This window comes from Eutrema salsugineum, unplaced genomic scaffold (assembly GCF_000478725.1).
Source record: "Eutrema salsugineum unplaced genomic scaffold, Eutsalg1_0 scaffold_15, whole genome shotgun sequence".
In the NCBI taxonomy this organism is placed as follows: domain Eukaryota; kingdom Viridiplantae; phylum Streptophyta; class Magnoliopsida; order Brassicales; family Brassicaceae; genus Eutrema; species Eutrema salsugineum.
The window spans coordinates 5410934-5424439 of record NW_006256867.1 but is presented as its reverse complement, the minus strand read 5'-3'; the positions used below and the strand labels follow the sequence as shown (position 1 = coordinate 5424439).

Here is a 13506-nt window from a genome sequence, read left to right as displayed (position 1 = left end):
GTTTGGAGACATTCCAACGGTTGGATCTCAAGATATTCTATTTTCCTCGGAGACACTTGAAGACGGCCAGCAAGCCACGCGACCGCAGCCAAGCCTTCATTCCCCACGGTCGCAGCCCATGCGACCGCAGCCAGACATCTCCGACCTAAAAAGCCCATTTCTGAAGCCCAAGTCATTTCCCAGCCTCTATTCCGGAACCCTAGAGACCTTGGAGTATTGAAGACTATAAATACTTGTCATTTAAGTCGTTTTTAGACATCACCTTTAATACTTTTACAAAAACCCTTTTCCTCAGCCGTTTTATGCGATTTTTAGAGAAGATAATTCAACTCTGAGTTCATCAATAGAGAAGCTTTCTTTCATCTCTTTCTTTGATGTTTTTGATTGTTTTCACTAAAACCAATGATGATGTCGACCTCAGCCATGGCTGAGTAGATCCCGAGTTGGGCTTAGGGTTCCCAAAAGGGGCTCTCATAATCGATTGAGACATCTAAGTTTTTAGATCTGGGATTTTAACTATGTTCTCTGTTTATTCTCATCTTTGATGCATGTATGCTTGATTGATCATCTCGTATCTGATCTAGATAGTTAGTGTTCATTAAGTATCCGACCTAGAATGAAACAAGCGATTTTTCCGTAGGAATGGAAACCTACCTGCGGCAAAATCGTGAGTACTGATGAGTCTTGTGCAGCTCTTGTGTTTTCTCCCCTCCACGGCCATAGTGAAAACCTACTGATCAGGGTTACGATAAATAGTTGGTTATGATCATGACGGTGACATAGTCATACCGCCGAACTCTATCTCTAGAATCCTAATATATCGATATCCGTCAATCCCAATCTAAAATCTCTAATGTTGAAACCGATTATGATCCTTGTAGAGTTCCCGAAAATTAAGCGTTTTTAGTCATAGTTTACAAACTAATCGATATTTACTTGCTCTTTTAGATCTGCATTTTATTTGCCTTAGTTCGATTTTCTACTTGCTCTTTAGGATAGATTCATTTGCTCTCTTTAGTTTTAGTATAATCCATGACAAACAACCAGCCCCTAAAACCGATTTAGTCTAGACATAAATTTAGAAACTGTAGAAAAATATTAGGCACACAAATCCCTGTGGATTCAATCTCTAAGTACTATAACTGATTAGTTGTGCATTTGCGGCTTTCATTTGTTTTTATTAAAGGTAAAACGTGTTCTCTCACCTCGTAGCACATCAATGTTGAAGGGACCCAAAACACAAGCTTCTGACCCGATTATTTTTGTTAAACCGTTGCCCAACCAAAGATCGTATGCAAAGTTGGGGCCTCCCGATAGACACTCGCTGCGTCCTGTGTAATGGTCTGATTGAGAGTAGAAACCATCTTTTCTTTGATTGCTCGTACATCTGGAGTGTATGGCAGTTAATTAGAGGCAGATGTGGTCTCACAATAAATCGCTCATAGAATATTACTATGGCTGACCTACTATCCATGCATGGTTGTCGCCATAAGAAGTGGCTGACTCTCCTCGCTTGGCATAGCAGCCTATACCTTATCTGGACTGAACAAAATTATAGGATACATCGCCAAACTTTCCGATCATCTGATGCTCTAATCCAACTGAACAACTCTTACATCCGCAACAAGGCAACGAGTTACCGAGCTACCAACCCTACTCGTGCCTCTTCCATGTATCAACTCTGGATCTCGACAGCACTGTGAAGATCTCCATTGCAATCTTTCTCTATGGCACTGATGAGCTATCTTTCTTTACGATTTCACCAACCACCATTAAAGACGTTTCAGCTACACTCCTTCCGAGCTTTCACTACAAGAATGCAGGCCAAAATCTTACGGCAAATATCGTAGTTAAAGCGTAGGAAACAGCCAATTTTTATCCAATTTCTACGAAAATAAGTTATAGAAAATCGGCCGTCGGAAATTTTAAATGGTAGATAAATGGTAAGAAATTTCTTACGAAAAATACCGTAGGAAATTCACTACGAACATTTTGGTAGGAATTTTGTCGTTAATGTATGACCAAAATCCTACCAATATCCTGCGATTAATTTTTCTACGATATTTTACCCTCCTATTTCCTACGAATTATTTTCACCATTTAATAATAAAATATTAGTTAAATTAATTTCGAAAATTATTTTGATATTAACTAATTAATATTAATTATAAATGCTACTTTTGTTTTAAAAATTATATTATATTAAAAATCTTAAACCGGGAATAAAAACTGGTTTACAAAAATATCGAACCGAAAAAAACTTAAACCAAACCAATTAATAAACCCTAAACAAAACCAAAACCATCTTCCTCTTCCTTGCTCCACCGCCGCCATCCTTCAACATCTCCAGAGCTCAGCAAAACAAAAAATCAATTAGCCACCATCCTTTTGATTAGCCACCATCTCCAGAGCTCAGCAAAACAAAAAATCGATTAACCACCATCCTTTTGATTAGCCACCATCTCCAGAGCTCAGCAAAACAAAAAATCGATTAGCTAAAAATTAAATACACCAGAGAACTTAGAAACATCAAAGAGTGGGAGTAACCCAATGTGTACCTCCTAGGTTTGAGGCAAACTCTAAAACGGTGGATTCCGTTTTGATTTTGAAGCATGAGCGGTTTTCAGTGTGAAGCCATAAAGAAACAGACAAGAGATTAGGAGAAACGAGCTAGAAGAGAAGGATTTGCAGAGAGATTTAAAAAGGAAAAAGATAGACTTAGCGGCTGTGTAGTCGATCAAATAACTAGACACTTAACGATTCTCGTGTTATAATATTAGGGTTTGGGATTTGGTAGAAAAATCGTAGGTATTCGGTATGATATATATATTTTTTAATATATTTATATAATTTCAAAAATAATATTAATTTGGTTTAATGAATTTGATAGGATTATGATAGGAAATGAGTAAGTAAATTAATTTTCATGATATTTTCATGAAGAAAATAGTGTTATTGTGTTTTACAGAGAAATAGAAAAAAATAAATGTATAAAAATAAGATTTAACATTACTAAATAGAATGTAAATTCGTTGACCATATTCCTACAAAAATACGATGAGGATATATTCTTTCAGATTTCCTACGAATTATCCTACAAAAAATATTTCATCAGAAATGAAGAAATGCATAGTAAAATTCCGACGAAATATTCACAAATTTAATTGTCATTAATTAACCTACCACATAGATACCAAAATCAGACTATATTTCTTACGAAGTTGAATTTGGTAGGATATTGGAAAGAAATTTCCTACCAGTTTTTTGATGTTTTATTTTTGTAGGTAAATTTTTACCAATTTCCCATAATTTCTCTTTTTTCGAAGTATTTGCGTAGGAATATGGTTGAAATATTATCCTAATGTTTTGTTGTTTTTTTGAAGTATTTGCGTATGAATATGGTTGAAATATTGTCCTAATGTTTTGTTGTAGTGTTTGGACCTCATTCTCTGATTCATGGGATTTGTTTCTTTATGTCCTATTTTAGATTTTAGCTGGTTTCTTATTCTGGGCATTTGCTCCGCTTGTAAAACTCTTATTTCTCTTATTTTAAATATGAAAACCCTTGTTAAAAAAAACAAGTTTCTATGATTCTATTGAAGATCATATTTTAAATTTTAATTTCTAAATGAAAGTTATTTTCGATAAGATTAAAAAAAAAGTACAAAGAAGAAGAAAATACTTTGGAGATTACATCGATACAACTTACCCGTAGTAAAATACATCTCCACTTAGAGTATCCTAAATAAACACTAAACAGATATAATTTACTCAAAATACGAAAATAATTAATACACAAATACACTCCTTAAGTACAGATTAACCGTAAAATTGAGACCGAGAAAAAAAACCCTAAAAATGAGACACTAAAGGCTTGTGAAAGAAGATATTTCGATCTTTCCCCTTGAAAAAATAAGAGAAGATTCGAAAACGTTTCATAACGAAGAAGATGTCTCGGCACCTTCGAAAAGATTCGAGAAGGTTTGGAATGAAATTCCGACGATCGGATAACGGTAAAGTGTGATCTGAATTCATGTGAATCATGAAACATCGATTCGCAGCAATCTGATCAGATCGTTGGTTGCATCGGAGGGTTTGAACACGGAGACGACGGTTTTTTTCGAGAAAAACGCCGGCAAGGGAACTTCACTCGGCGGCGGAGAGGTGGACGTGACTGGACCGGCGTAAAACAACGCCGGCATCGATTCCCTATCGGAATTTCGGATCCGAGTCGAAATCTTCACCGGATCTGATCTGATCTGACGAGTAGTATTCAGATCTGGATTCTCAATCGGCAGATCTGGTATCTCCTTGCCGATTTCCTCACCGCGCTTTAAAATTCTGACATGGTTGAGATTCTTCTTCTTTGATCCCTTTGGGATAACAGTAGAGACGGGAGGAGACCGAGGAGGAGAGATCGCCGCTTGATGACGTGGCGGACTCCGGCGACGGCGATTGGGTACTGGATTTTTTTGCCGGTGAGGCGGGGTAAGGCTGTTTCTGGAGAGAATATCACGAGGATGAAGAAGAGAAACTCCTCCCATGGCTTTCAGAGAATTAGATTCGAGAAGGAGGAAATGAGATCTGAAGAGGAAGATGAGAGGATGAATATTTTTTTCTGGAGAAAATGAAAATGTTAGGAGGAAAATGAGAGAGATTGTATGGGGAAGGGCACAAATGTAAATGGAAGATTACTTCAGATGGTGGAGGAAGATGAAATGAAAGAGGTTTTTTTTTATACACGATTTGTTATAGCGTGTCTTCGATGGCAAAATGCTGTTTCGTAGCTACTCTCTTTGTTGTCTTTTAATAATTTTATTTTTGGGACAATTACTAACAATTTCCTTTTCTCTTTTATAATATATAAAAATAAAGTTGGTCTCACGTTAATCGAAAGTCGAGACGTTAGCGGGGGACAAAAGGAAAATATAAATTTTCTCTTTTCATATTTTATGTAAAAAATAATATGTCGATCCTATAAAAATAGTTAAAATTATAATTACTTGTACAATTAATTTTTATTACACTATAAACAATTTATTTTACATACATCATAAACAATTTATTTTACATACATGACTGGCCAGAGCATAGAGCATAGGCGAGATAAGCGATAGATTAGAGCATCCAATTTATAAAGGCATATTTTGGTTAATTTTTTTATAAAGAGTATATATAAATAAAAAAATATAAAAAGATCTTTTATAAGATAATAATATTTATAAATTTTTGGTAATATTTATGGACTTTTCTCTAAAAAATAATATTGGTTAAGGGCAACAAATTATCTTTTAGAAAGAAAATAAAAAATGCAGATTCAAAGGTTTCTTTAACAAATGGTATGCAGACATAGTTGGTGATGATCTATTTATAGAATTAAAAATTTTCTAAGAATTAATACCAGATAAAGTTGAGAAGCTTAATGAAGTGCTTGATTTTCTTAAAACAAATGGAGGATTGTTATCAAAACATAGAAGTTTCATATCGTATATTGTTGACAATTTCGGTATCAGTTGATAATGCTGAAAGAAGTTTTTCAAAATTAAAACTGATAAAAAAATATTTGCGATCTACCAAGAGCGATTAAATGGACTAGCTTTGTTATCTATTGAAATAGCTATATGGTTGAAAAAATCGACAATGAGAATTTAATAAACGATTTTGTAGGAAAAATATAAAAAAAGACCATATTTCAATAATAATATATTTGTTTTATTATGTTTTTTTATATTTTTTATAAATTATTTATGGAGTTGAAATATTTATAAAATTTTAATTTATTTTTCTTGTTTTTACACTATTTATGGAGTTGAAAAGTTGCATTATAAATAAACGTATTATTTACTCTTGATTAGTCATAAACGTATAAATAGTTCACAACAAAAATTCCATTAATTCACCTAATCTTTTTTTTCCGACGAATTCACCTAATATTTAATTCGCACGTAGCGGTATAATAATAAACTTAGTTTTATTTGATTCTGTCGATTATAGTTGTTATAATAATAAGAAATTAATGTCCAAATTGCTTTTAATTAAATATTTGTTGCCTTCCCACGGTGGGACTTCCACCTTCTATCATGCGATCGAGTAAATTATGATAAAAATATTCAGGGGACATGAAGCAAGGATTTAGGACAATCCAAAAATCAATATTTTTAAGGAAATAATAAAATTTTACAATTTCTTTTAAAAGAAGTATGTATTATTATTTGTCCTATATAGATCAAGTCAAATGAAAAGAAAAAGTTGTATTATAAATATATAAGAGTTATTGTTTACTCTTTATTCTCATAGAATATGTGGATCTATTATTAGGTTTTGATTTTTTTTTTTTTCCCTTTACCCAATTAATACATCACATGTGACCAGTCGAGGCAATGATCCGAGAACCATCGTCGACTAGCTCGGTATGAATGATTTGGGAAAAAATAAGGCCTCTGTCACGGGCTCCTTTCGCAAGACTATCCGCCCGGACATTTTGATATCTGGGGATATATGATAAGGTGAAGTCTAAATAGCTCTCCCGGAGGATACTGAAGGATTCCAACTCAGTTTGAAAAGACGGTCAATCTGCTGGTAAACCAACCATGCTCACAAGATCCAAACAGTCGGATTGAAAGTGAACCGAAAGATTTCCTCTTTCTCTCAGGCTAGACATAGCCCAAAGGAAGCAATCCATCTCGGCGTGAAGAGCGGAAAGGCTTCTTCGACATCCCTGGGCTTCTACTGTCTCATTTCCGATGCCATCCAAGAAACACCAACCGAGTCCGCTCACCGAACCGTGATCGATCCAGGAGGCATCAACACGGCATAACGGAGAGCGCCAGAACTCGGTAGGGTGTCTCGGTGGGGAGGATTGGGGAACACAGCTTTCAAACTCCACGTCGTCTTCTTCTGATCGGTTAGCGATTCTCCAGCTTTCCGCTTCCACTCTAGCATGAATCAAGGTATCTTCCGAGGAAATTTCTTTCCCGTTGAAAATCTTGTCGTTTCTGGCTTTCCAAATGTACCAGAGGATCCACGGATATAAATCCTTGTGTGGATCTGTCATGCCTAACTCTTTTGTTTTCCAAAAGAGAAAGCTCATATTCTGGTAAATAGAGGTACTCGGGAAGAAGCCCGGAAGGGACGGGAAGTCCGATAACGCCCAGACTTGTAAGGCCGGGGGACATAAAAACAGGAGATGGTTTATGGACTCTTCAGGGTCCCCGCAACGAGGGCACCGCGAGTCCGATCCCAGGTGTCTGAAGGTTAGGTTCTGACAAGTGGCCACACATCCGGATAGTGATTGCCATAACAAATGTTTCATTTTTCCGGGGCGCGGATTTTCCATACATATCTTAGCAGTGGTGTGATACTTGGCTCTCTAACACCAACGGCTTCCTGTTCTAGTTTTGTCCTTCTAATTAGGTCATACCCCGATTTAGCTGAGTAGATTCCTGATTTGGAATGATTCCATGCATATCCATCCAACATACGATTTTGGCTAGGTCTCAACCCGAGAATGAGGGAGACATCCTCAGGTTGGAAGAATTCATGTAAAAGGGGGATATTCCATTGTTTCGTATCTTGGCGTATGAAGGAGTAAACCAATAATCCTGGGTCTTGAAACCCGATCTGCAGGGAGGCTCTAGGTGGCCGAGCTCTAGTGTCTGGAATCCACGGTTCGCTCCAGACTCTCGTATTCAGACCCGATCCAATAGTCTTCCTGAGACCTATTTTGAGGAGCGGTTTCGCAGCCATAATGCTCCGCCATCCATAAGAAGGTGAGTAGACCTTTCGATCCTCCAATGGATCAGATTGTCTGTAATATCTGCCTCTTAACACCCGGGCCAAGAGGGAAGAGGGGTACTGGATAAGTCGCCATAGCTGCTTAGATAGGAGAGCTAAATTAAAATCTTGAAGGTCTCTAAAGCCTAGCCCCCCCAAATCTTGGGGTCTGGAAATCTTATCCCAGGCAATCCAGTGAATCCCGCCGCTATTCTGTTTTGAGCTCCACCAGAAATTTGCAATGACACTCCGTAGCTTGTCAGTCACTCCCTTGGGGTAATAGGAAGCATGACATGACATAGGTAGGTACAGCTTGAGCCACTGATTTTATTTGAATTTCTTTTCCACCTTTGGAAAGAAGTCTTGCAGACCAATTATTGACACAGTTACTTAGGCGATCATGAACGAAAGAGAACACCTTTCTCTTTGATCCACAGATTTGTTCTGGGAGACCCAGATACATACCCATGCCACCCTCTGCGGTTATACCAATGGCATTCTTTATACCTTGTTTTACCGTCGGATCCACTCGATTTCCGAACATAATGGAAGATTTGCCTAGATTGAGTTGTTGTCCCGTTGCCGATCCATATGAGTTAATAATCTTGAAGATCTCAATTCCCTGTTGGATATCTGCTCGACAGAAGAAAAGGCTATCATCAGCGAAAAGCAGATGGGATACAGGGGGGCTTGCTTGAGCTATTTTCAACCCAGATATACGTTTTTCTTCTTCTGCTCCCTTGAGCAGAGATATGAGTGCTTCCGTGCATAGGATGAATAAGAAGGGTGAGAGGGGGTCTCCTTGACGGAGGCCTCTCGAAGGCTTAATATTTCCCCTGGGTTCGCCATTAATAAGGATCTGGTATGATACTGAGGAAATACAGAACATAAGGAGACGGACCCATCTCTCGGAATATCCTAGCTTAAGTAGCAGTGCCTCCATGAAACCCCATTCTACCCGGTCGTATGCTTTGCTCATGTCGGTCTTTATGGACATGAATTCTTCTCTGCATGTTGTGTTAGTTCGAAGAGCATGGAAGTTTTCTTGTGCTAACAGAATATTGTCAGTTATCAGCCGTCTAGCCATGAAGGCCGATTGCGTTTCCGAGATAAGGCTCGGGAGAGTTCGTTTTAATCTCTTGCACATGAGTTTACATATAATCTTATAACTCACATTGCAAAGACTGATCGGACAAAATTCCGACATTGCTCTTGGTTTGTTTTTCTTCGGGATCAGACAGATATTGGTTTGGTTAAGTCTAGGATCAAACGATCCTGAAGCGAAAAAATCTTTAACCAGTTTGATTATATCTTGGCGAATATAAGGCCAGAATTTTTGGTAGAATTTGCTTGTCATTCCATCAGGCCCAGGAGCTTTGTCTGGGTTAATGTCAAAAAGAGCTTCTCTAATCTCTGCTTCCGTTGGTTCCGTCAGAAGTAGTTGGTTTGAGTTGGCCGATACTTTCTCGGTAATAAACCGGAGTGAACCTTCCGGGTCCAAAGGTTGAGACGTGGAGAAGATATCTTGGAAGTAATGAATGGCCACCCGTTCTATACCTCTCTCATTATCCACCCAATGTCCGTTACTGTCTCTCAGGGAGACGATGCGGTTCCGAGCTCTCCTTTGTTTGGTAAGAGCATGGAAGAATTTTGTGTTCTTGTCTCTATATTTGTGCCATTTTTCGCGGCTTTTTTGTTGCCAAAAAATTTCTTCCTCACGGAGAGCTGCACAAAGTTTCCTTCTGATTTCTTCTATTTCTTCTAGAGTGGTATTATCATCATCGTTCGCCCTATCGAGTTCGTTTTTTAATTCTTCAATCATTTTTTCTGAGTTAGTTGGTAGAGATTTCTTCCACAAGGAGATTTTTTTCCGGCAATGTGCAACCCTTTGGTGGAAATCTCGGCGTGGGTTTACATCAAAGGGGCCCCACCAGGAGACAACTGCCTCTTTAAAACCTGGTTTCCCAATCCATCTTTTATCAAAACAAAAAGATTTCCTCTTTTTCCTGTTATTCAATTTGATCATTGCTAAGACCGGTCGATGATCCGACCCCCATAGTTTCATATACTCCACTGAAGTATGGGGAAATCTTGAAAGCCATTCTTCATTTCCCATAGCTCTATCCACACGACATTTGACCTTGCCTGAGCGTCTTCTTCCCACCCAAGAAAAGGAGTTTCCTTTATATGGGAAGTCTAACATCCCACAATTGTCGATCATAGTCCGAAATGGAATAAAGGAGATTTCAGGTCTTCTTCGTCCTCCCCGTTTTTCATGATTTCCAGTTATTTCGTTGAAATCTCCTATCATAAACCAGGCTTCTTTCCTGTTTAGACTCATTCTTGTTAATCGCTCCCATACGTTCTCTCGGTTTTTAATAACTGGATCCCCATAGACAAAGGACATAAAAATCTTATGCCCGTCTAGACTTGTTTCAACATCTATTAAATGTTCATCAGAGTAAGAGATAAAAACCGAAGGTTCATCCATATAAAAAAGGGCAAGACCGCCGCTTCTACCTCTCGGTTCAACGGTAAAAACATGGTCATACCCAAAATACATTTGCATATCTTGCATAAAGTTCCGATTGTTTTTGGTTTCAGATAAAAATAAAAAACGGGGAAAAAAACATTTGTGGAGCTCTTCTAGATGATCCTTCGTCAGGTCGGCTCCCACACCCTGACAGTTCCATCCTATGACATTCATTTGGCCTGATTTGCTGGTTTATAAGCTCCTCCCAAACCAGAAGATGATGATGGGCCTTTAGCTTTGGCCCCCTTTGAGATTTTCTCTTCCTTGGCTTTTTCAACATTTGCCTCCTTTGGGCTTGGTCCTGGCCCAGGTGTCTTTCCCTTGTTCTTGGATTTTGGGGATAAACGGCCCAAAGCAATACTTCTCTTTTTCAGCGATATGCCTAAGTTGGCCGGCGATTTTGGAATCCGATGCTTCTTTCCGGTATTCCGAGCGGACTTTCCGGCGACAAATGCAGCACCTTGATCCTCCTCCGCCTTAGGAGGGCTTCTCCACCAGGATGCCTTCTGTTTTGTCGGAACCTCTTCAATTTGAGCTCCTGAGTTCGTCGCGATCGCCCCCTGAACCTCGAGCCCAAGATCTTCTCCCAACAAATCATCCCCCTTCAGAAGCTCATCCAGCTCTCCTTCGTCGTTCAAGTCAGTGTCGTCCAGCCATTCGTCATCGTCTCCAATTCCTTCGACAGAATCAGTTGTGACCAGAAAGTCAGGATCCCCTTGAGTTTCATCCTCCATAAGCGCGTCCTCAGCAATTTTGAGACTCCTCTGAAATTCTGATTCATCGTCTTCACTAGCTACAGAAGGAGCCACTCTCACAGCAGGAGGGGGAAGGTCTTCCTCCATTGGATCAGCATCATCGTTTTCTTCTTCTTCCAAAGTTTGTTCATACCAGCTTTTGGTAGACAGAGGTTGAGCTGGAATGAGGCTAACAGTTTGGCTTGGAGTATGGTCCAAAGAGGGGTTGGAAGCAGCTTCAGTTGGATGAATTGGATCGAAGGAAAGCGACTTCTTAGCAGAGCTTCCGGCTTCCGAAGATTCCCCGATCTCGTCGCACTTTCCCTTCTTCAGATCCGAAGTTTTTCAAAGAAGATTAAGGCAAAAAGGCCTGCTTCGGAGGTGTTCAGGGGAAACGTTTCCTTGTTTTGCTTTCCCCGACGCAGGGTGCAAGATTGGATCTGAGACAGTCTTTTGGGAATCGAAGGATTGAGTCTGGATTGGTGGAAGGTTCACCGATTTGTTCACACCACTCCGATCCTTAGAAGGTACTGCCTCCCTCTCCTTGTTCTTCTCACCCTTCCTTTTGCTTGCAGCGAACGATTCTTCATACCTCCTCTTTCGATATAGGTTGTCATTTCGGGCAGGAGGGCCTTTTTGGCGAGGGATGGATTCCTCCTCAGGTTCGGACCGTCTCTCATATCTCCGGGCCTCCGAACGGTAATCTCTTGGACGCTCCATGCGATTCCAGACACTCTCGCTTCTTCGGTCCTCCACTCGTCGACCATCGGAGCCTCTAAAATCGCGATCTTCTTTCAGCACTATAGATCTATCCTCTTTTGATGGCAGCGGAGGGAGGCAAGACTCCTCTTGGTGGTGAGAGCCTGAACCCCGTTCACGGGTGGGAGCCGAAATCTGACCCGCCTGTCTCCGGAGATGGAGAGAATCTCTTTCCCGAAAAAGATCCTCACGAACACCTTGAGCCAGGTTTCGCTCCGCCTTTCTTTCTTGCATTTTCTTCCTTCTTTGTTCTTCAGATAACAGAGGGCATGTTCTTTCATCATGAGATAGATGTTTGCAGGTTATACACCATCTATCCAGCCGTTCATACTTCATTTCAACTTTCACAACTTCTCCAGATTGAAGTCTAGCTCTGGTAGAGAATTTTAGAGGTTCATCGGCATTGACCGAGACCTGCACACGGGCTGCTCTGGCATCAACAGCTTTTACCTCCCCAAGCCTCTTTCCTATAGCTTTGAAGTTTTCCTCAAGCCAGAAATGTGTTGGAATACCCGAGATTCTGATCCAGAAGGTCATGTTGCTCGGGAATGACTCACCAACATGGGGAATCCAGCGCTCAAGAGAGAAAGACCATTTATTAAAGTGACATGGCCTCTTGCTTAAAACTCTTTGAAGATCTGCTTCAGAGTCAAAATCAAACTGGAACCTGGAGTTATCCAGGTCTATGCCATGGACTCTGCCTTCCACATCCCAAATATTAGCTTTTGGCATGAAGGCGATGAGAGCTTCAGTGCTTCTGACATCTCGGTTAAACATTCTCCCCACCAGGCTTCGGTTGAAAGTTGCAATGAGCTGGGAGTTGTCGACATGAGGGAGATCAATGATTTCATCTTCCTCTTCTTCCAGGTGAGAGATCTTAGCGATTTCCTTTGACTTCTCCATTTTGTGCAGGGAAGAGAGCGTACGTTGTTGGGGGTGCAGATTCAGAGAGCGTACGTTGTTGGGGGTGCAGATTCAGAGAGCGTTTGAAAGTACAGGGTTGATAAAACGACTTAGCACGTAGCTAGAAGGGAGAATGGTGGGAGTTAAAGCCAAGAGTAGGGAGCAAATCTTCTAACGGGTTGGGACTTCAGAAGGAAAGCTTTCAAGAGATTATGATCTTAGCATACAGCTAGAAAGCAGAGAGGGCATTATAACATCAGTTGTGGGCTTAGTCAAACTTTGAATGCGAGCTTTAAACCAGCGTGGAAAGGCCAGATGTGACATCTTAGCTGTGACGAAACTGGTTCATGCCTCCAAAGGCCGCTCAGAAACATAGCAATAGCTAGAGTGTAGAAGCATGTTGTTTAAAGCTTTGTCCTTGACAGACAAGATGAGCAGGATTGATGTTTTGAGATTGACGTAGAAGACGCGGCGGAATACGGCGACATTCGGCGGTTCAGAGAAGGGAGATTGTTATTTCCGGGAAGATTTCAGGGCTTGGAAAGAGGGAAAGGAGAAATTCGAATATTTCTGTTAATCTTCGAAACCCGTGCCTGGGAGAACTTTTTTCCTTCTCCTCCGGGTTGTTTTGGGTTTCATTAGGTTTGATTATAATTCAATAATTTTTTAAAAAAGAATAATTTCAGACTTAAAAAAAGTTAATTTCAAATTTTTAAAAATCAATTTTAGGTAGAAAAAATGATTTTAAGAAAAAAATATGTATGTTAAAACATCACTTATGATATAAAAAATATGGTATAAAAA

General features: G+C 39.7%; 2 protein-coding genes across 2 annotated transcripts; both read right to left on the bottom strand.

Moving 5' to 3' along the window:
• Nucleotides 1–3679: 3679 nt before the first annotated feature.
• On the bottom strand, nucleotides 3680–4750 carry LOC18022186. Its single transcript, XM_006405067.2, has one exon. The coding sequence runs from the start codon at nucleotides 4542–4544 to the stop codon at nucleotides 4041–4043; it is 504 nt and encodes a 167-aa protein (XP_006405130.1). The 5' UTR covers nucleotides 4545–4750; the 3' UTR covers nucleotides 3680–4040.
• Nucleotides 4751–6568: 1818 nt separating this feature from the next.
• Nucleotides 6569–7054, bottom strand: LOC112088079. Its single transcript, XM_024158232.1, has one exon. It carries the CDS (start codon nucleotides 7052–7054, stop codon nucleotides 6569–6571), a length of 486 nt encoding a protein of 161 aa, XP_024014000.1.
• Between the last annotated feature and the right edge of the window lie 6452 nt (nucleotides 7055–13506).

Bases quoted from the DNA above. Each gene is read 5' to 3' on its own strand.
- LOC18022186 (XM_006405067.2), bottom strand. From the start codon at position 4,544: ATGGGAGGAGTTTCTCTTCTTCATCCTCGTGATATTCTCTCCAGAAAC.
- LOC112088079 (XM_024158232.1), bottom strand. From the start codon at position 7,054: ATGACAGATCCACACAAGGATTTATATCCGTGGATCCTCTGGTACATT.